We start from the raw sequence: 20,235 nt of genomic DNA, 5'->3' as shown, positions 1-20,235 counted from the left end.
GTCAGAGAAATAACTCAAGTGACCGACATTCTAGTGGACATTAAGAAGAAATGGACATGGGCAGGACATGTAGTGCGAAGAGAGGATAACCGATGGTCGCTTAGGGTAACAAACTGGATTCCAAGGGAAGGAAAGCGTAGGAGGGGGCGGCAGAAAGTTAGGTGGGCGGATGAGATTAAGAAGTTCGCAGGGGTCAAGTGGATGCAGCTATCACACAACCGGGTTAAGTGGAGAAATATGGGAGAGGCCTTCGCCCTGCAGTGGGTAGAGTCAGGCTGATGATGATCTAAATGCCTAACATATGATTGACATGATACAGTGACATAACATGATAATAGTGGCCATAGTGAAAGTGCATGAAAAAGCAACAAAAATTCCCAGTCCTAAAAACCAACAAAGGCTAAAAAAGGTGGATGCGCAGAAAACATTTTTTATATTAGAACTTGTTTAAAAAACCGCAGAGAAACTTATGAGATGGACAAAAAATAATAAGTAAGTTAAACATTAAAAAAGAAGAGAGAGAGATGCAAATGTTGAAACAAAATTGAAAGCCAACCAATTGACACTGCAAAACAAAAAACCAACAATGAATTAAACAATATGCCTGACTGCAATTCAAAATGTATAAAACGAAGGCATGTAAAGAGTGCAAATAAAATCAAAGATAAAATCAAGCACAATCAGAGAGAAAAGCAATTTCTTTGTTCGAAATGAAAACTGAGGATGTGCTGACGCATTCATCCTTGTGCTTAGCAATCAAAGCGGCTTCCACTATTTCGCGTGTAAGCTTGTTATGAATCGGTTTAGAATGGTCGTTTTCTGAAAGAAAGGGGAGCATTTTCTATTGCGGTCGCATGTGCGACAATGCACTGGCAGGTTTTTGGACGATGACCCTGAAAAATCATTGCTATGCTCCATTAAAGATGAATAATACATTGGCCAGTTTCCCTGATGTATGCTTTGCCACAAGATAGAGGGATGGAGTATACAAGCCCTTCTGCGCATGTTACGGCGGGATTCTTGTGCCTTGTGGCGCAGCCATTATCTCTCTTTGTCGTTTTGTTGACCATGCGACAAAGTCTTGATAGGCGGTGCGGGGCTGAAAAGACCACGTGAACGCCTGCCTTCTTACCAATCTTCTTGAGATTATGAGAAATCTTGTGGATATAAGGTATTATTGCTACCTTATTTCGCTGTTGGACTTCAGCTGAAGGGCCTGTCATCTTCATTTTGTAGTTCTTTAACATTTTTCTAGCGGCAGAAGAAAGAAGTTTCTGCGGGAATCCCGACTGCGTCAGCCTGCACACTTGAGCTGAAAAGCTATCCTGAAATTTATGCTTGCGTGACTTCGTCAAGGCGTTACTAAAACCGGATTGCACAATATTCCTTTTAACCAACTTTGAATGAGCAATACCATAAGCTAAAATGGGTTTCTTGCTTCTTGGTTCGAACGCCCAGCAAACATGATTAGGAGTGAAAATAAGTCTTAGCTCGAGAAAACAAATGGAATTATTGTCTGGCACTTCGTGGGTCAGCTCAAGTGGCGCCATTGCGTTCGCAAACACGGTCAGAACTTGAGGTACCCGACTTAAAATGGTTTCATTATTGCAACCTAAGATAACTAAGTAATCATCTACGAACTGGAAGATCTTTAAAACGCATGAGTTATCAAAGCTTTCATTAAGAGCTCTGTCATGCATGCCGTGGTAAAGGTCACTGAGAACTGGGGCAATGCATGATCCTATACAGATCCCCTGCCTTTGTATAAAAAGAGACCTATTCCAATCTGCAAAGGTTGATTTGAGGTAAACCGACAACAATTCCAAAAAACCATCAACAGTAATGGCTGTCCAAATATGGCGCCGTGGCTTTTCAGAATAAGTGCGGCATTAGTGTTGATGGTTTTTGGAATTGTTGTCGGTTTACCTCAAATCAACCTTGCAGATTGGAATGGGTCTCGTTTTATACAAAGGCAGGGGTTCTGTACAGGATCATGCATTGCCCCAGTTCTCAGTGACCTTTACCTCTGCATGCATGACAGAGCTCTTAATGAAAGCTTTGATAACACATGCATTTAAAGATCTTCCGGTTCGTAGATGATTACTTAGTTATCTTAGGTTGCAATAATGAAACCATTTTAAGTCGGGTATCTCAAGTTCTGACCGTGTTTGCGAACACAATGGCGCCACTTGACCAGACCCACGAAGTGCCAGACAAGAATTCCACTCGTTTTCTCGAGCTAAGACTTTTTTTCACTCCTAATCATGTTTGCTGGGCGTTCGAACCAAGAAGCAAGAAACCCATTTTAGCTTATGGTATTGCTCATTCAAAGTTGGTTAAAAGGAATATTGTGCAATCTGGTTTTAGTAACGCCTTGACGAAGTCATGCAAGCATAAATTTCAGGATAGCTTTTCAGCTCAAGTGTGCAGGCAGACGCAGTCGGGATTCCCGCAGAAACTTCTCTCTTCTGTGGCTAGAAAAATGTTAAAGAACTACAAAATGAAGATGACAGGCCCTTCAGCTGAAGTCCAACAGCGAAATAAGGTAGCAATAATACCTTATATCCACAAGATTTCTCATAATCTCAAGAAGATTGGTAAGAAGGCAGGCGTTCACGTGGTCTTTTCAGCCCCGCACTGCCTATCAAGACTTTGTCGCATGGTCAACAAAACGACAAAGAGAGATAATGGCTGCACCACAAGGCACAAGAATCCCGCCGTAACATGCGCAGAAGGGCTTGTATACTCCATCCCTCTATCTTGTGGCAAAGCATACATCAGCCAAACTGGCCAATGTATTATTCATCTTTAATGAAGCATAGCAATCATTTTTCAGGGTCATCATACAAAAACCTGCCAGTACATTGTCACACATGTGACCGCAATAGAAAATGCTCCCCTGTCTTTCAGAAAACGACCCTTCTAAACCGATCCCATAACAAGCTTACACGCGAAATAGTGGAAGTCGCTTTGATTGCTAAGCACAAGGATCAATGCGTCAGCACATCCTCAGTTTTCCTTTCGAACAAAGAAATTGCTTTTCTCTCTGATTGTGCTTGATTTTATCTTTGATTTTATTTGTACTCTTTACATGCCTTCGTTTTATATATTTTGAATTGCAGTCCGTCGTATTGTTTAATTCATTGTTGTTTTTTTGTTTTGCAGTGTTAATTGTTGGCTTTCAATTTTGTTTCAACATTTGCATCTCTCTTCTTTTTTCATGTTTAATTTACTTATTATTTTTTGTCCATCTCATAAGTTTCTCTGCGGTTTTTTAAACAAGTTCTAATATAAAAAATGTTTTCTGCGCATCCACCTTTTTTAGCCATTGTTGCTTGTTAAGGACTGGGAATTTTTGTTAATTTTTCACGCACTTTCCCTACGGCTACTATTATCATGTTATGTCACTGTACCATGTCAATCGTGTGTTAAGCATTTAGATTTATCGATTTTTTATACTCCTGTTTGATTTTGTTGCACCTGTTTTCGCCACGTGTAGATTTTGTTCCTCTAGTGGGCGTTTCTCTGTTATATATATGACATGGTTGGCTGATTTCCAAAAATAAAGTCGCAGTTCAGTGCCTCTGCATCTTACGTGTTCCTCCGTCTTCGTCCTTGTCCGGCTACGCGCTGCAGTAACTATGGAAAACCAACTAGCCCGACAGCTTGTCCTCTTTGTATTTTTTGTTCACAAGAAACTATGGGGGATGTGTATATGACCTACATGTAAAACAAATAAAACGACCTTGATAAAATGTTCATTATGGCAGCACAATATCCTTTCTAAAGTGTTATGCAGCTTTTCCTTCATTTTCCCAAGAAAGCTGCCATTAAGATCTTAGTGTGCTACTTACCAATTTCATGCAATGGCAAGTTCACATTTTATTTCTATTGTTCTCGCTTGTGCGACACACTTCTGCTCCCTCTTTCCTCGTATGCCAATGCAACTAGGAACCTAGCAAAATAATATAGCATGCTTTCGTGTCATGCACGTCCGTTGCCCAGAGGTGCAGACTAACCATTGAAGAACCAATCAGGGATCGTGCACGAACATGCCTGCAGGCAGCCAAATGTACAATTGCTTCGTGACGTTTCTCGCGTAGCAAGTGAATGGGACAGCATGGCTTGAAGCTTCATGAAACTGCAAAGTGCCATAATTGCATCTTCCAATCTTTCATTTCCTAAAATCTCATCTTAGGTATATGTTGAAATTTGTTTTCGTGTGCTTGAAAAACTCATTGAAACACATAAATTTAGGGGCACACTGGTCTCGAGGGTGCAATAAAAACCACAATTCGAATTTTAAAACTATCAGGTTTCTAAACTCTGTAAATATTTCAGGTGTAATATGAATTTATAGGAACTCGGGAAACTAACTTTAAGTCAGTGTTTACACTAAAATAGCCCATTGTCATAATATAACGTATGCTTTCCGTTCCCTGCGCACATTAGGTGCGGTCTTCGTCTCGTTTGGAAGAGTACATCTTCGTTTCAAATTACATGCTCCAGTGTATAGTTTGAATCATTGGCTCGATAGATAGCAAAAGAAAACAAGCACATGTTCCTATTCACTGCCTGCCACACTATACTGAAAGGAATCCTGCATCTCTCACCATCTGCTGCACAAGTCGACGTCGTGCCCCAGGATGCCATCTTGTCTAGTACCTTCGGCCTTGGACACTGGAGATTCCGCAACAATGTGCTGCCGACGAGAAAGCATGTGACGCTGCATAAGTATAGCAAAACGTCATTGATCGGTAATGTTAGAAATGTGCATTTGTGTTGTGAGACACAGAGGAAAAGCATATTCCTGTGCCAAGTGACAGCGTCAAGGAAACGGGACCAATTAGGCAAGCGGGTCCATCAAGTAAGAAAAGTTGCAGTGTGGTCGGACCCGTCATGATACAACACTTTTGATGCCTTTTGATATGGAAAATGAAAAGACTAGAGCTGACATGAAACTGTGGGATTTGGAATTAACACCGGCAATGAAACGTAAGACCAACTTAGTCCCCAGCGATGTCGCTGACCATCTGCTTAATCCCGACGAGCTTTGCGTTGGTTTGCAATGAGTTGCTCAACCGCCTGTTGAATGGGAAAACAGCTAGGTACGATAGTGGTGGTCTGCAAAAAGAGCTGAGACACAAAGTGCAACACGTTTGGAAGTAGAGTAAGAACCGTTTGGGGCGATCGAGAATACGACCTCACTGTTATGCTTTTCAAGACGTGTGATAACTGCTAGGACAAGAGATCAGTATGGAGTATGCTGCGTGTTGAAGAAAAACAAATAAATCTTTTAGCTGCGAACATTCTGGCTGCATCCACTATGCAAAATACCAGACCCAATAAAAGTTTTTCAGTACCTTCACTGATAAAAATTTCTCGCGTGGACAACAACAAAAACATGGAAGAACACCATAAAGGAAAACCTGACACCTGCCACGGCGCGCTCCGCTACGGAAGTGGAAGTGCAATGCGCGAGAGTTCACCAGTTTTCTATCTATGTAGCCTTGTCGTATGATGGGCATTGGATGACTCGTGGATTCATTCACACATCAGAGCCGCCCCAAAGTACTCTAAAGACATCACCAGTGAAGACGGCTAGGATGCAAACACAGAGTTGTTCGCCAAAATGTTCGCCGTCAGAGTACTTCAACGCTACCGATGAATCTCCTGTGTTGGCCCCTCTGCATGCTCTCCCCAGTCAGCACTTGGCAGCATGTGCATGGTTGTACTGCAGAAGTGGTGACATTTTTTGAGCGGAATAATCTTCGATTACATCAAATGGACAAACAAGGGGGTTTTGCTGTGCTACCGGCTGGGCTCTTTGAAGAGAAGGCGACAGTTGCAATTACAAATAACTTTGTTAAAGTGAAGGAGAAATCAGCAGATCAAAAGCTATTGCGTTATGTAATGATTAACCACCTACAGTTGAAACGCAATTAATGCTCTCTTGGAGGCCATGTTTTGTTGTTGCTGTGTTGGGTTTAGTGGCGCATAGGCAGCTTAGGCTATCATGCGCCAACTTCAAGGTTAAGAGTGTTGCATTTATGTAATTTAAGCTTACATTCTGTTTAGAACGCTTGCTTCTATTAAAAACCTGAAAACCCAGGGCAAATCAATGAGCGAATTTTCACCTAAAAGCAACGCTGGAAGAAGAGGAATGTGTTGTTTGTAAAACTGCGTAAAATGTTTTTTTCTTAGTTGTTCAAGTTGTCTGCATGAGATTAAAATGTGGGTGACTGTTAGCTCGTGTCCGCATGAATCACACAGGGGCTTATCCTGTTTAGTTAAAATGACGCTGTGTTAAATGTGTGTGTCTTATGCGAAGACAGCATAGAGATACTTTGGAACGTTCAAGGTGGGTGCTCGATTTCCACTCTTCTATTACAGGCTTTATGAGGTGTATTTTGTTATTTGTTTCAGTGTTCCAAGTCGACTGCCATTTTTGTATCAGCTTACTTTGTATCAATTTCATGCAGTCTTGAGATGGTACCTGCACTTCTTTTATTTTCTTGTCTCAAGCTTTGGCAGTGCACATATCTGCTTTTTCATTACCTTGAATTCCTGCATGACTGGGAACCCAGCAAATTTTTATGCTTCGTCCTTCATCTGTAAGTGTTGCTATGCTGTGTATGATGTTTCCCAGAATTGGTATAACTGCGTTTCTTGTGTGAAGGACTGTGACTATACTTAGGAAATCTGTGTAAACAATGCTTCTCCTGAGGTTTTCTTTTATTATTTTCTCTATGGCAACAGACACAGCATAGCATTCAGCAGTAAAGATGGACGCGCACTGTGGAAGTCTTATTGTTTTTTCCCATTCACTTTGAACAACTGCACTTCCGACATAATGATCTGTTTTCGAGCCATCCGTGTAAACGTCTGTGAAGCTACTGTACTTTTCTTTCAGCTGAAGGAATTCTTGTATGATGAGCTCTTGTGGGGTTATTGTTTTTTGGAACTGTGTGAGAGGTTGCAAACTGCAGGGACCAGGTACCAAGGAAGCAGAGGGTTAGGTCTTTTGGCAATACTAGGTAAGCAATCCAGTAGCTCAACCTCTTGACACATTAGCTCAAATCTTAGGAGCAGTGCTCTCGCTGCATTGGGTTTGTTGGTGAATAGTGTTCTAGAAGGGCATTAGGTTACTAGGGAATAGCAGATATGCTTTGCCAGAGATCTGATTTTAATTATATGGGCACATGTAAGTGACATTCTGATTTCAAGAGGAGGTTCATTTGTTTCCACAAGCAGACTGGATATAGGAAAAGTTCGGTATGCTCCACGTGAGAGTCGAAGTCCTTTGTTATGTACCTGGTCTAGTTTTTTTAAGTATGACGGTCTAGCTGACCCATACACTATGCAGCCATAGTCTAAGGAGGAGCGTACGACAGGTCTGTAAATGTGTTTAAGGCATGTCCTGTCAGCGCCCCAGTGTTTACGGGAAAGAACCTTTAGTATGTTTAGAGATTTGGAAGCCTTTTTCTTCAGGACATTTATATGAGGAAGAAAGGTGAGTTTTTTGTCAAAATTTACGCCTAGAAATTTGTGTTCGTTTTTCATCGGTAATTTAGTTTTGTTCAGGTGTAGAGTAGGATCTGTCTGTAAGCTTCGTTTGAGAGAGAATAGAACAGCCACTGTGCTATCGCCATCTATGAACCGGCAACGGCACCAATCGATGCTATCGCCATCTATGAACCGGCAACGGCACCAGCCTTTTCATTCTTTCTTTGCTTCTTTCGGCTCACCCCTCTGACTATATAATACCCCTTGATCTGGAAATAAACCGTCGGACCTTTGGCCTGGCTACGCTGTCGGATGCATCACTCGGGAGCGGCGTTCCCATTGACTACGCCTTTCCAACAGTGGCGTTCCCATTCACTGCGCCTTTCCAACAGTGGCGACGAGGCTGAAGCAAGGATATCGGGCCCAGGACAGCGCCAGACATGGGTCACAAGCTACCAGACTTCGATGAGGAAGACGATAAGTGGCAAGCTTACCTGGTGAAAGTAGAAGCGTACTTTGAGGCCAATGAAATCTCAGCTGATGCAATGAAGAGGGCTTTACTAGTAGCCGCCTTTGGGACGAAGACCGTTCAAGTTTTATGCAGTAAAGTAGCGCCAGCAAAAACAAGTTCGTTGAGCTACGACAATGTAGTCGAGACCTTTAACAGCTACTATGATCTTACACCAAATGAAATAGCAGAAAGTTTTAAGTTCTTCAACCGCTATCAGAAAGAAGAAGAATCCGTGCAGGAATTTATTGTCGCTATACGACAAATAGCACAGAACTGCAATTTTTCATCTGTGCTAGAAAGAATGATCAGAGACCGCATCGTGTGTGGCGTCCGATCAAAGAGTTTACAAAAGCAGCTTCTGGCAATAAAAGACCTGTCGCTAAAGGAAGCAGAGGCTCTAGCACTAGCTGCAGAAAGCGCCGAACTAGATTCGCGAGGCATAACTGGCGAGGCTCGGGATCCAAACGTGTTCAAGATAACTCATTGGCGCCAATCAGCGATACGAAAGCAACCGCGAACGCAATGCCAGTGCTGCGGTAACTACGGCCACAAGACTGCAGTATGTCGCTTTAACAGAGGGCAATGTTTCAAATGCAGACGATACGGGCATCTAGCGAAGATGTGCTCAGCGGCCGACAGCGTTAACAGAACTGGTACCATGGAAGCACAGAAGCGGCAGGAATCGGAAGACAGTGATAGCAGTACATCGCAGATATGGTCCCTCCGTACGGCGGCGCAGACGCTGCTACCGCCCATTCAGAAAACATTCACATGGAACGGCGTCGACCTAAAAATGGACACTGATACTGGATCCCCAGTCTGCGTCATTTCAAAAGCTATTTATGACAAACATCGCAATGAATGGCCTCCGCTCGCGAAATCGCCGATAAAGTTATCGTGCTATCTTGGAAAGCTACCAGTGCTGGCCGTCATGAACATGGACGTCGTTATCAAGCAACTACAGTGGAATGCAATCTGGTGGTGTTAAACTGCAGGGGCCCGTCTTTGTGGCCGGGATTTATTGCAGAAACTGAAGGACACCGGAATGACTCTCCTGCACGTAAAGGCGCAGACTAACGTGGCCAGCACGGTTCCGCCAGCTGCCCATCAACCTGCCGGGGAAATTCTAAACAGCTATGCTGATCTTTTCGGCGAGGGCACCGGACTCTTGAAAGGCCCGCCAGCACGGATTCATCTCAAAAGCGGAGCAACCCCCAAGTTTTTCAAAGCAAGGAAGGTTCCTTTTGCGTACAAAGAAAAAGTTTCACAGGAGTTGGATAGGCTTACGGAAGCAGGGATAATATCGCCTGTACCATATACGGAATGGGCCACACCCATTGTTCCCGTCTTGAAGGACGGCTCAGTGCGCCTTTGCGGAGATTTTAAAGCCACACTAAATCCTGTGTGTGAGATTGAGCAATACCCGCTACCAGTTATTGACGACATGTTTGCCAATTTAGCGGGAGGAGAACGGTTTAGTGTGCTAGACCTGAGAGACGCCTATAGCCAGGTAGCGTTAGACGAGGAGCCGCGGAAACTGGCCGTCATCAACACTCATAAAGGGCTATACTGCTACAATCGGCTACCATTTGGAATCTCTTCTGCGCCAGCAATCTTTCAGCGGAAAATTGAATCCGTGCTTCAAGGGTTAACCGGCGTGCAGGTCTATCTTGACGATGTGCTGATAGCTGACAAGAGCCAAGATGACTCAAACCTGAAAGCTGTACTGCAACGCTTCAGGGAAAATGGCATTAAGCTGCGCGCTGACAAATGTCGCTTCGCCGAGCAAGCAGTTTATCTCGGTCACCGCATTGATAAAAACGGGTTGCACCCGGTTGAAAAGAACATCGACGCTATCAGACTAGCCCCTTCTCCACGTAATGTTACAGAGTTGCGTGCCTTTCTTGGGTTTATCACCTTCTACCATAAGTTTCTCCCTAACCTGTCCACCTTACTTGCGCCTTTGTATAAGCTACTGAAGAAAGGAGCCAGGTGGATGTGTAGCGATAAAGAACAAGCAGCATTCAAACTGTCGAAAAAGACTCTTTGCGCAGCCCCTGTGTTGACATATTTCAATCTGAAGCTCGAACTACTTTTGGAATGTGATGCCTCACCTCACGGTGTGGGAGCGGCACTTTTCCATTGCATTAATGGGGAAATGAGGCCCATCGGATTTCGGTCCCGGACCTTAACTTCGGCCGAAAAGAAGTATTCTCAGATCGAACGTGAAGGGCTCTCGTTTTTGGTGTTTCACGTTTCCGGGACTACCTCCTTGGCCGGGAGTTCAACCTTGTGACGGATCATCGGCCACTGCTTGGCCTTCAACGAATGGATCCTCAGACCCCCATCATGGCCGCCGCGAGAATACAAAGATGGGCTCTTCTGCTGGGAGCGTACAAATACAAGCTGCTTTGTAAATCCGGAAAAATGATGGTTAACGCGGACACCCTAAGCCGTTAACCTCAAACCTTGCAGGAAACGGAGACCGCACCGGAAGGAGACGCAGAGTTTGTCCTCGCCATCGACCAGTGGGACCAGTCGGCCTTCACTATAGAAGAATTGCGGTCACTCACAGAAACGGACGTGGTACTAGCACTTGTCCGCAGGTACGTCCAGGAGGGTTGGCCCAAAGCATGTTGCTCCGGTAACACGGAGGTGTTGCATTACTACAAAAAGCGACATGAATTATCTGTTCAGGATGGCCTCCTACTGTGGGGACATCGTGTAGTAGTCCCCAAACAGGCGCGCGGTAGACTGCTGATGATATTGCACGAAGCCCATCGGGCGTCTGCACCATGAAGAAGGTAGCACGGTGCAAATTTTGGTGGCCGGAGATCGACCGGGACATTAGCCGAATAGCCGATGAATGCAGAAACTGTGTCCAGGCTTTACCAATGCCTCCAGCACGTGAACTAGTAAACGGGCCAGCTACAGAAGAAAAATGGTCCCGATTGCACCTCGATTTCGCTGGACCTATCAGGGACAAAATGTTGCTGATCGTGGTTGATTCCCACAGCAAATGGATCGAGGCCCTTCCACTCTCGAGTGCAACGTCAAGCAGCACGGTAAACGCGCTGCGTACGCTCTTCAGCCAGTTCTGATAACGGCACGTCCTTTACCGGGTCGGATTTCACCGAATTCATGAACAGGAAGGGCATTGCCCACAATCGATCACCGCCCTACCACCCACAAAGCAATGGGCTGGCAGAAGGCGCGGTCAGAACGGTTAAGGATGGGTTAAAGAAGATGCCTGGCGTGGATCTCTCAACCGCACTCGCAAGAGTTTTGTGCCGATACCGGAATTCCCCAAGGCAGTCGAGCCTATCACCTTCAGAGTTACTGTTAGGTTATCGACTACGCACCAGACTTGACATGTGTTTTCCTCTCAGGGACAAGCCTGTCCAGAGCAGAGCAGCTACACCAGAGTCGGACGACGCCAGCGGGAGTTTAGCTCCGGAGGACCCTGTACTGGTCCGTAACTACGGTGTTGGTGACAAGTGGACACCCGGAAAGGTGAAGTCAACAACAGGAGCTCGACTAGTCACCATCAAGACGGAGGATAATGTGGTGGTCCGTCGTCATGCTGATCAAATCCGCAAGCGCAACGTCGAGGGATCCACACTCACGGGTACAGACAGTCCAGCAGCAGAACCAGTGGACCACCCACTGGCTAATCAGAACAACGCATCCACGTCAGAGCCCGCAGACCCTGCTCCCCAAGAGACACAGCTGCGCAGGTCTACCCGGGTCAAGAAACCTATGGATCGCTATGGTTATTAGGAGGAAGGGATGCTATCGCCATCTATGAACCGGCAACGGCACCAACCTTTTCATTCTTTCTTTCCTTCTTTCCGCTCACCCCTCTGACTATTACCCCTTGATCTGGAGATAAACCGTCGTACTTTTGGCCTGGCTACGCTGTCAGATGTATCACTCGGGAGCAGCGTTCCCATTGACTACGCCTTTCAAACAGTGGTGTTCCCATTGACTGCGCCTTTCCAACACACTGTTTTTTGAGGAGAAAACTGAAATCCATTTCTGTCTGCCCATGCTGCTAGTTTATGGTCAACTGCACCTGTCTCTCACATGTAGATACGTCGAGGATGTGTACGCAATCTGTAGATCGTCAACATAAGCTGAATACATTTTGGATTTCGGGATAACTGTGCTTATGGAATTCATTTTTACTATAAAGAAAGTTGTGCTTAAGACGCATCCCTGTGCTACACCATTCTCCTGTACAAAGTTCTTTGAAAAGGTTGAGCCCAAGCGCACACGGAATGAGCGATTTGACAAGTCCTTTAGACAGTTTAACATCCTACCACGTATGCCTAAATCTGCTAGGTCCCGGAGGATGCTAAATCGCCATGTAGTGTCATATGCCTTTTCCATATCAAAGAAGACTGCAAGGCAGTGCTGTTCGTGAATAAATGCTTCACGAACAGTGTTTTCAAGGCAGACTAGATGGTCCGTGGTAGAACATGCTGTTTTGAACCCACATTGGTGAATGTCTAGAAGTTCTCAGGAATGAAGAACAAAGGCTAATCTGGTATTAAGAACACTTTCAAAAGGCTTTGCAAGGCAACTTGTGAGAGCTATGGGTCTATAACTGCTGGGGGCCGTTGGTGGCTTTCCTGGTTTCAGGAAAGGCACAATAGTAGCTTTTTTCCAGGCCTCAGGAATACTCCTAGATACCCATACTTTGTTGAAAAATTTCAGAAGTGTTTTAAAGCAGGTGTAGAAAGCTATGCAAGCATCTGATAGTGAATTTGATCTGAGCCAGGTGCATTTTTCTTGCCGGCAGATAGAACAATGTTTATTTCTTGTAGCGTTATTAACTTGTTATATGCTTCATTTATACTTCCACTTGTTGGCAGTTTTTGTTTTTCAGCCTTGTTCTTGTATGTTATTGAAGATTTTGGTTAATGTAGTGAGCTGGAATTGCAGAAAAGCTCGCCTAGAATATCTGTCTGTTCCTTCAAGTTTGTTTGGGTGCTAGGAGATGTTAGAAAGGGGACTGTGTACAGGGAGAAGTTACCATCCAGTTTGTGAACAAGCTCCCACATTTTTTTTTATGTGATTCAGCTATTTATTGATATGTATTTTTGCCAAGAAGCCTTCTCAGCGTTTCGGTGGACGTACCGTGCCCTAGCTTTCGCCTGATTGAATTTTACAAGGTTTTCGTTTGTAGGGCACCTCGGAAAAGACCTTTTCCAGGCTGGCTTCAGACTGGAATAGAGCCCAGTTCTCAAGGTGCAGCTTCCACCGCTTGGGTTTGTTTAGAATTATGGAGGGTGAGGGTGTTAGGCTGATAATGACAGGCAAATGATCACTTCCTAGAGGATTGTCAAAGACGTCCCATTTAAAATCAGTAAATATTGATGGGGAGCTAAATGATAAATCTAAACGCTCATTTTCCCCGTCCTTGGGGAGCTCTATGTATGCTTTCCTGTATTTAGCAGGGAGACATCATTGCATAATATAAAATCTTCTAATATACGACCTCTAGTGTCTGTCTGATCACTTCTCTAAAAAGTGGAGTGTGCATTAAAATCTCCAACAACCAGATATGGTTTTGGCAGTTGTTCTAAAAGCTCTTCCAGATCATGAAGGGTTACAATTAGGTGCGGTTGGAGATACAGTGAACATAAAGTTATTGTTTTATAATGAATGATAGACAGCAACAGCTTTCAACTTGGTTTTGAGGCTAATTTCACGTGTTGCTACTCCATTCTGCACTACAATAGCGACATCTCCAGATAGCCTATTTGATTCTTTTCGGTCGCAGTGAAAGACGTGTAATTTTAAAATGTTTTGGTGTGGTCCTCAGTTAGCTTCCTGTAGGCAAAGGGCTACAGGAGAAAATGAATGTAAAATGTCTTTTATATCATAGTTGTTTATGAGACCTCGGCAGTTCCAGTGTATGAGGAACGCCATATTTTTTTATGGAATGTACCTGAGTTTAGGTTTCAGGTTTGTCTGGTCCTGTTATAAGAGTTTTTTCTCTCCGTTATCTTTCCAGAGAGTTATGCCGCCGCTGCAGCGTGGACGAGGAAGGGGTTGTATCCATTGCCTCGGGGGCTTTGGACGTTTGGGGAGAGTTAGGAGTGTTGGTTGCAGGCTTCCATTCTGGGGGAGAAGCCTTTTGGGCTGTTGGCTCTGGGGATAGTTTGCCCTGTTTCTGCGATGGCAGGGCAGCTTTCACTGCTTCTGCCTGGGGCAGGGATGGCCCCGCCTGAGGTTTAACCTCGGCGGAGACCAAATCCTGTTGTGGTGTGCTGAACCTATGCTCCACCACATTGGAATAGTTCGGTTTGGCTGTGAACAAAAAAGTGCCGTTTAACAAGATATGGCTGTCGTGCCTCTTTAAACCTTATGTTTTCATTGACTTTTATGGTAATGCTGACCTTTTCCTTCTTCCAAGAAGGACATGACCGTGAGTATGCGGCGTGTTCACCTGCACAGTTCGCGCAGTGTGGCGCAGCTTCACACTAGTCAGATTTATGTTGAGTTGAGGCACATTTTGCACACGTTTGTCGGCCACGGCAGCTCTGGGAGCCATGACCGAATCTTTGGCAGTTGAAACAAAGATTAGGGTTTGGGATGTAGGGCGGGATGTCTACTTTGATGTAACCGACTTCAATGGATTCAGGGAGTTTGCTGGAGTTGAAAGTGAGAACTATGTGCTTTGTTGGTATTTCTTGGTTGTTCTTTCGGATTTTGACCCTGTGTACACCGATTACATTTTGCTCGGAAAGACCTTCTAGAAGTTCTTCAGTGAGTGACAGGAAGTCAATCTCTGATATCACGCCTTGGACTGTCTTCAAGCACTGACTGTTATTGGGCTATCCCCAAATGTAGCAAGTTGCTGAAGGTTGCTGTACTGGAGTTTGCTTTGCAGCTCAAGCAGGAGATCCCCGCTAGCCAGTTTACTAACATCGTATCCTGGGCCTAGTATGGTTGTGAGAGACCTAGATACTGCAAAAGGGGATATTAGCCGAGCTTGTTTGGCAGGGCTTTCACTGTGGATCACATGATATTTAGGGAAAGTTTCATGCTTCGCTGAAAAGAACTGGGCTGACACATCGGTCCGCCTTTTCTTGGAAAGGCAATCAGTTTGTTTGGAGGAAGAAGCCATAAATAATGTATGATGTTCGGCTGCGGTACCAGCCACCCACCATGGAGCCCAACGAGGGGGCGGGGCAGGAATTGGCAGGCAAGTCCTGTCCACGTCAGCTGTACACAGTAACTATAACCTAATATGGCGTAACTCAGGGTAGTCAGCCACACAAGGTTAACCCTCGCTGCCTGGAAGTAAGGAAAAACCAAGAGGAGAGTTGTAGGATAGAAGATAGGAACGTGAAAGATGAAGGGAAGGATAGGAAAAGGCGACTGCCGGTTTCCCCCGGGTGGGTCAGCCCGGAGGTGCCGTCTATGGGAAGCGTGGGCCAAAGTGGTGTGTTGCCTCCGTCGAGGGGCCTTAAAGGCTCAAACACTCGACATCGGCTCAACCACCAGGATCCCCTTTTCCCCAGACACGACGATGCCACACACGGCTAAGCGTGGGTGCTCGGGGTCCGTGGTGTCGCACAAAACACACAAACACCTGCTTTAACAGGTGCCCCCTGCGGGGGGAGGCCATGTTTTGTTGGGACCCCAGGTCTATTCCAAAAGAAAGTAAAAACAGAGTCTCTTATCAGACGCTGATTGTACTTGATTTTGTGCCTGTCTATTTTATAATGATTATTTTTTGTAATTTTAATGACATGTATAACATGTTACGACACTTCTGATTTTCAATGCATGCAGTTGTGACAACGAGCAAGTGTGAGCGGGAGGTGCATGCAGTACGCGTCGCCACTAAAGCGAGCAGCCCCGTTGTACAAGAAGCAGTGAGTTATCGATCCATAAAATGCACTGCGTCAAGAGGCAAGACGTCGCCGCCTGCTACGACCCACAGATCGATCCGAGACCCAAGACTGCACATACAAGGAGAAATGGAAAGCAGACTATGCCTCGATCATGGCCACCTCCGACGACAGCCGCCAGGAGTAAGGTAAAAGCAAACTGAATAAACCTGCCAGCAGTTCTAGCAGTTTGTGCGATCAGACCGAGCTATTTGAAGGTGGTTCGGTCAGGTGCCCATTCTACATAGGTATTGAGAAATTTGTTCATGTTCGAGCATTTTAATGTGATTTATTTCAAAACGATATGCATCTGAACTTCAACTTGCGTCATGAACAGCAGTTTCTACTTCATAGATGGCAATTTAGTGCAAAAACAATTCACGTAAAAGTGCAGTATAAACTATATTTCTCAGGCGGCATGCGTCAATGACACCCCCCCCCCCCCCCCGCGGTAAGCGTATGCCCAATTTTCCTAGCTGGAAGTTGTGGTCAGCCTATGCTGCGGACAAGAATTGCTCCTTGCACTTTGTCTCTCATTTCCTCCATTTGTTGAGGAATGTGCAGAACAGTTTGTTCAGCCCCCTATAAAAACTGCATGGTATGGATCCATGAGAAATGCCAGTTAGATCAACAGAGGCATTATCATATAATGCACAAAGGAAAAAGCACCGTTCAAGCATGATGAGACTGTATGAGCAGTTCTTGTTCACGACGAAGCCTGGAACGACAAAAAATTCAGCTACATTTTTCTCTCTTTTACACCTTCCTAGTGTCCGCTCGATGCTCTCATATATTCTGATCTGCTTTTTATGTAGCAGGTTAAGCAGGTTTCAATACATGATCTTGCACGTAAGAACCATCAGCTTGACAATACTGACAAAGGCGACGATTTCCATTTGTGCACTCCTAAAAAGGTTTTCTCCTTTCAGTTTTATATTTTTAAATCCAACTTCTATAGCCCCATATTGGTGCTTCGCTTGCCTTTCATGAATGGACTCTATTCCTCCTGTAGCACCATCTTTGCTCGTTGCGGATCTGGAAACGAACTGATGCTGCTGACGACAGACTATTAACATGATTTCAGAAATGAAGATGTCGAAGATATCCTTGTCAGCGACAGAGTTCCCGCTGGCCAATCTTTGAAGATCGATAATCTGCGCTGGCGACCAGGTCGTAATGCCTAGCTTGCGTGGTCATCCTTTGTTACACAAATGCAACGAGCACCGCAGGTTTTCCACGAAAAACGCTACGCTTTTCCTGAAGGGACACTGATGGTAGACGGCATGGCTCCTATACAACATCGAACAAGCCTGGGGGAACTATCACTCTGGAGCAGACCAGGCAGCCGTAAGGTTGAGCAGAGATTTACCTTCCGTTTACCATTTGTGCAGGCAGCTATGTTTGTATTTTAGCCACTCAATATCTAGCTCCTGGTCTGCTCCAAGTGTGCTTGGTTTTTGTGTTTGTTTTTTTAGTGTTCTGTGGTGTGTATCTTGCAAACGATTCCTTCTGTGTATATGACGATTACCTTTTCAGTCTTTTGCGCTCTGTGGCTGAACTACAAGTAATTTTTTTATCAGACTGGCCACTACCTTATATAGCTATCGGCCGAAGCAGTGCTTGCACATATTGTTATCGCAATAAAGTTCCCTCCCAAAACCAATCACGCAACTTCTTTATCCAGGTGTAACCACCGCTTGTGGCACATGCAGGACGTTCCTCTTAAGATATTACAGTTGATGAAGATGACGGTTTCACTGCAGTGAAGGAGGCTGCACCAGAACTTACGCAGCAACCTTAGACCACCAGGAGAAACATCGGTGCAGAGCCTGGTCCAGTGCACCCATTACAGCCCAATGTTGACAAGACGTGTTGGCAACTTGCCTCCTTAACAAAAAGAGTGCGATGTCATACCATTGCTACCCAGGTACCAGAACATTTTTCTTGTACCAGCCTAAATCACCATGTTTAGAGACATGTGTAAAGCCATTCTAGAGTTGCTTTTATTAAAAAGAGCTGCATTACATAAAAGCAGAACTGGGAATTCGTGAGCAGCATTATCAAAGACAACAGCCCGTTTCCATAAAACTATGGTGTAAAGCCAACAGATCTGTCGGCCTAGATGACTCACGCCGTTCTCAGTCGTCTATGGCAGAACACCCTACATCCCTCTCGACGCGAGTTGGGCCTTGACCGTCAGACTACGTCACCTATTGACTCTGCCCAACGACTTCGTTACGCCCACCTCGACGCTCAGTGCAACCTTCTCACGGCTCATGCGCGTGTAAGAGTGGCCAATGCAGCATCACTACCACTTCTCACCTTCCGGTTGGGTGACTTGGTCCTCGTTCGCCGCACCATCCGCACGACTGTCCCTTACACGAAGCTCATGCCCCGATACTGCGGCGCTTACCGTGTCGTTGAACGGCTCGGCCCCGTGACATACCGCCTCGAAGACCTCCCCGAGCATAGACGATGCGGTGTGCACCACATTTTCACGGAGCATGTGTAAACATGAATTAATATGTCAACAGTGCCAGCATTGACTCCGACTTAGATACCGGGTCATCACCACTACTGTCGTCGCCAGCTGCCTCACTGCATTCCCCACGAAATGCCAACCAATAATTGGAGCGCCTGCAGCAGCTCACTGAAACTCCCCCTCCCCCCCCCCCCGTTGGAAAGATGTTACGGTGCCCGCCGAGGAGCGCTGCGCCAGAAAAGGGAGAGGCGCAGGTCGAGCGCGAGACAAGCGTGCGGCGCCAGCGCGAGGGTTAGAGAACAAAAGAAGAGCGCCGGGGCAAGTTGTGTTTGCCTGGTGTCCTCCGTTCTTCTGTGTCTATCTCTTGGCGGGCACAGGGTCCCGCAACATTACATAACGCATTACAAGTTCTTCAATAAAATGACTGAAGGACAAATTTTGCAGCTTATGTGATGTGTCCCACTGAAACCAAACTTGTCAACATGCATGGCAGTTTTCTTGCCTTGCAGTGTTGAGTGCAAAAGCTGCCGCAGAAACAAAACGATCTCAGTTTTTGTGGGACGGAGCCACGAAGGAGGCAAGTATATTCGCGATGGTGCGGTTAACACGCTCCACGAGGCCATTGCACTGGGGATGATTGACGGATTAGTGGAATGTGCAATGCCAAAGGAGCGGAGGGCTCGCTCAAATTCAAGGGAACAAACGCAAGTATAAAAAATCGATAAATTAAATGCCTAACACACGATTGACATGATACAGTGACATAACATGATAATAGTGGCCATAGTGAAAGTGCGTGAAAAAGCAACAAAAATTCTCAGTCCTTAACAAGCAACCATGGCTAAAAAAGGTGGATGCACAGAAAAAAATGTATTATATAAGAACTTGTTTAAAAAACTGCAGAGAAATTTATGAGATGGACAAAAAATAATAAGTAAATTAAACATTAAAAAAGAAGAGAGAGGGATGCAAATGTTGAAACAAAATTGAATGCCAACCGACACTGCAAAACAAGAAACCAACATCGAATTAAACAATATGACTGACTGCAATTCGAAATGTATAAAACGAAGGCGTGTAAGAGTGCAAATAAAATCAAAGATAAAATCAAGCACAATCAGAGAGAAAAGCAATTTCTTTGTTCAAAAGGAAAACTGAGGATGTGCTGACGATTTCATCCTTGTGCTTAGAAATCAAAGCGGCTTCCACTATTTCGCGTGTAAGCTTATTATGGGATCGGTTTAGAATGGTCGTTTTCTGAGACGGGAGCATTTTCTATTGCGGTCGCATGTGCGACAATGCACTGGCAGGTTTTTGGACGATGACACTGAAAAACCATTGCTATGCTCCATTAAAGGTTTGTTAATACATCGGCCGGTTTGGCCGATGCATGCTTTGCCACAAGATAGAGGGAGGAGTATACAAGCCCTTCTGCGCATGTTACGGCGGGACTCTTGTGCCTTGTGGTGCAGCCATTATCTCTTTGTCGTTTTGTTGACCATGCAACAGTCTTGATAGGCGGTGCGGGGCTGAAAAGACCACGTGAACGCCTGCCTTCTTACCAATCTTCTTGAGATTATGAGAAATCTTGTGGATATAATGTATTATTGGTACCTAATTTCACTGTTGGACTTCAGCTGAAGGGCCTATCATCTTCATTTCGTAGTTCCTTAACATTTTTCTAGCGACAGAAGAAAGAAGTTTTTGCGGCTATCCCGACTGCGTCAGCCTGCACACTTGAGCTGAAAAACTATCCTGAAATTTGCGCTTACATGACTTCGTCAAGGCGTTACTAAAACCAGATTGCACAATATTCCTTTTAACCAACT

The 20,235-nt window shown here is 45.1% G+C and overlaps 1 protein-coding gene across 8 annotated transcripts in view; it reads right to left on the bottom strand.

Moving 5' to 3' along the window:
- LOC146171553 (uncharacterized) overlaps window positions 1-20,235 on the bottom strand; it is a 576,153-nt gene that overhangs the window by 114,481 nt on the left and 441,437 nt on the right. For 7 of the 8 annotated variants that reach the window (XR_014702811.1, XR_014702814.1, XR_014702815.1 and 4 more), the window contains one exon: window positions 4,614-4,702. Coding sequence is in view for 2 of the 8 variants with exons in the window: in XM_084586418.1 (XP_084442544.1) it covers window positions 4,614-4,702 (89 nt within the window). In the remaining 6 variants the exon portion in view is untranslated. Of the gene's footprint in view, window positions 1-4,613; window positions 4,757-20,235 lie in introns of those variants that run through there. The other variant, XM_084586417.1, reaches the window with a different exon arrangement.

The sequence above is a fragment of the Amblyomma maculatum genome, unplaced genomic scaffold (genome assembly GCF_055883805.1).
Source record: "Amblyomma maculatum isolate TAMU_Amacu unplaced genomic scaffold, ASM5588380v1 scaffold_19, whole genome shotgun sequence".
NCBI classification, from domain to species: domain Eukaryota; kingdom Metazoa; phylum Arthropoda; class Arachnida; order Ixodida; family Ixodidae; genus Amblyomma; species Amblyomma maculatum.
The sequence above is the reverse complement of the archived record's forward strand: the minus strand, read 5'-3'. Positions and strand labels throughout refer to the sequence as shown.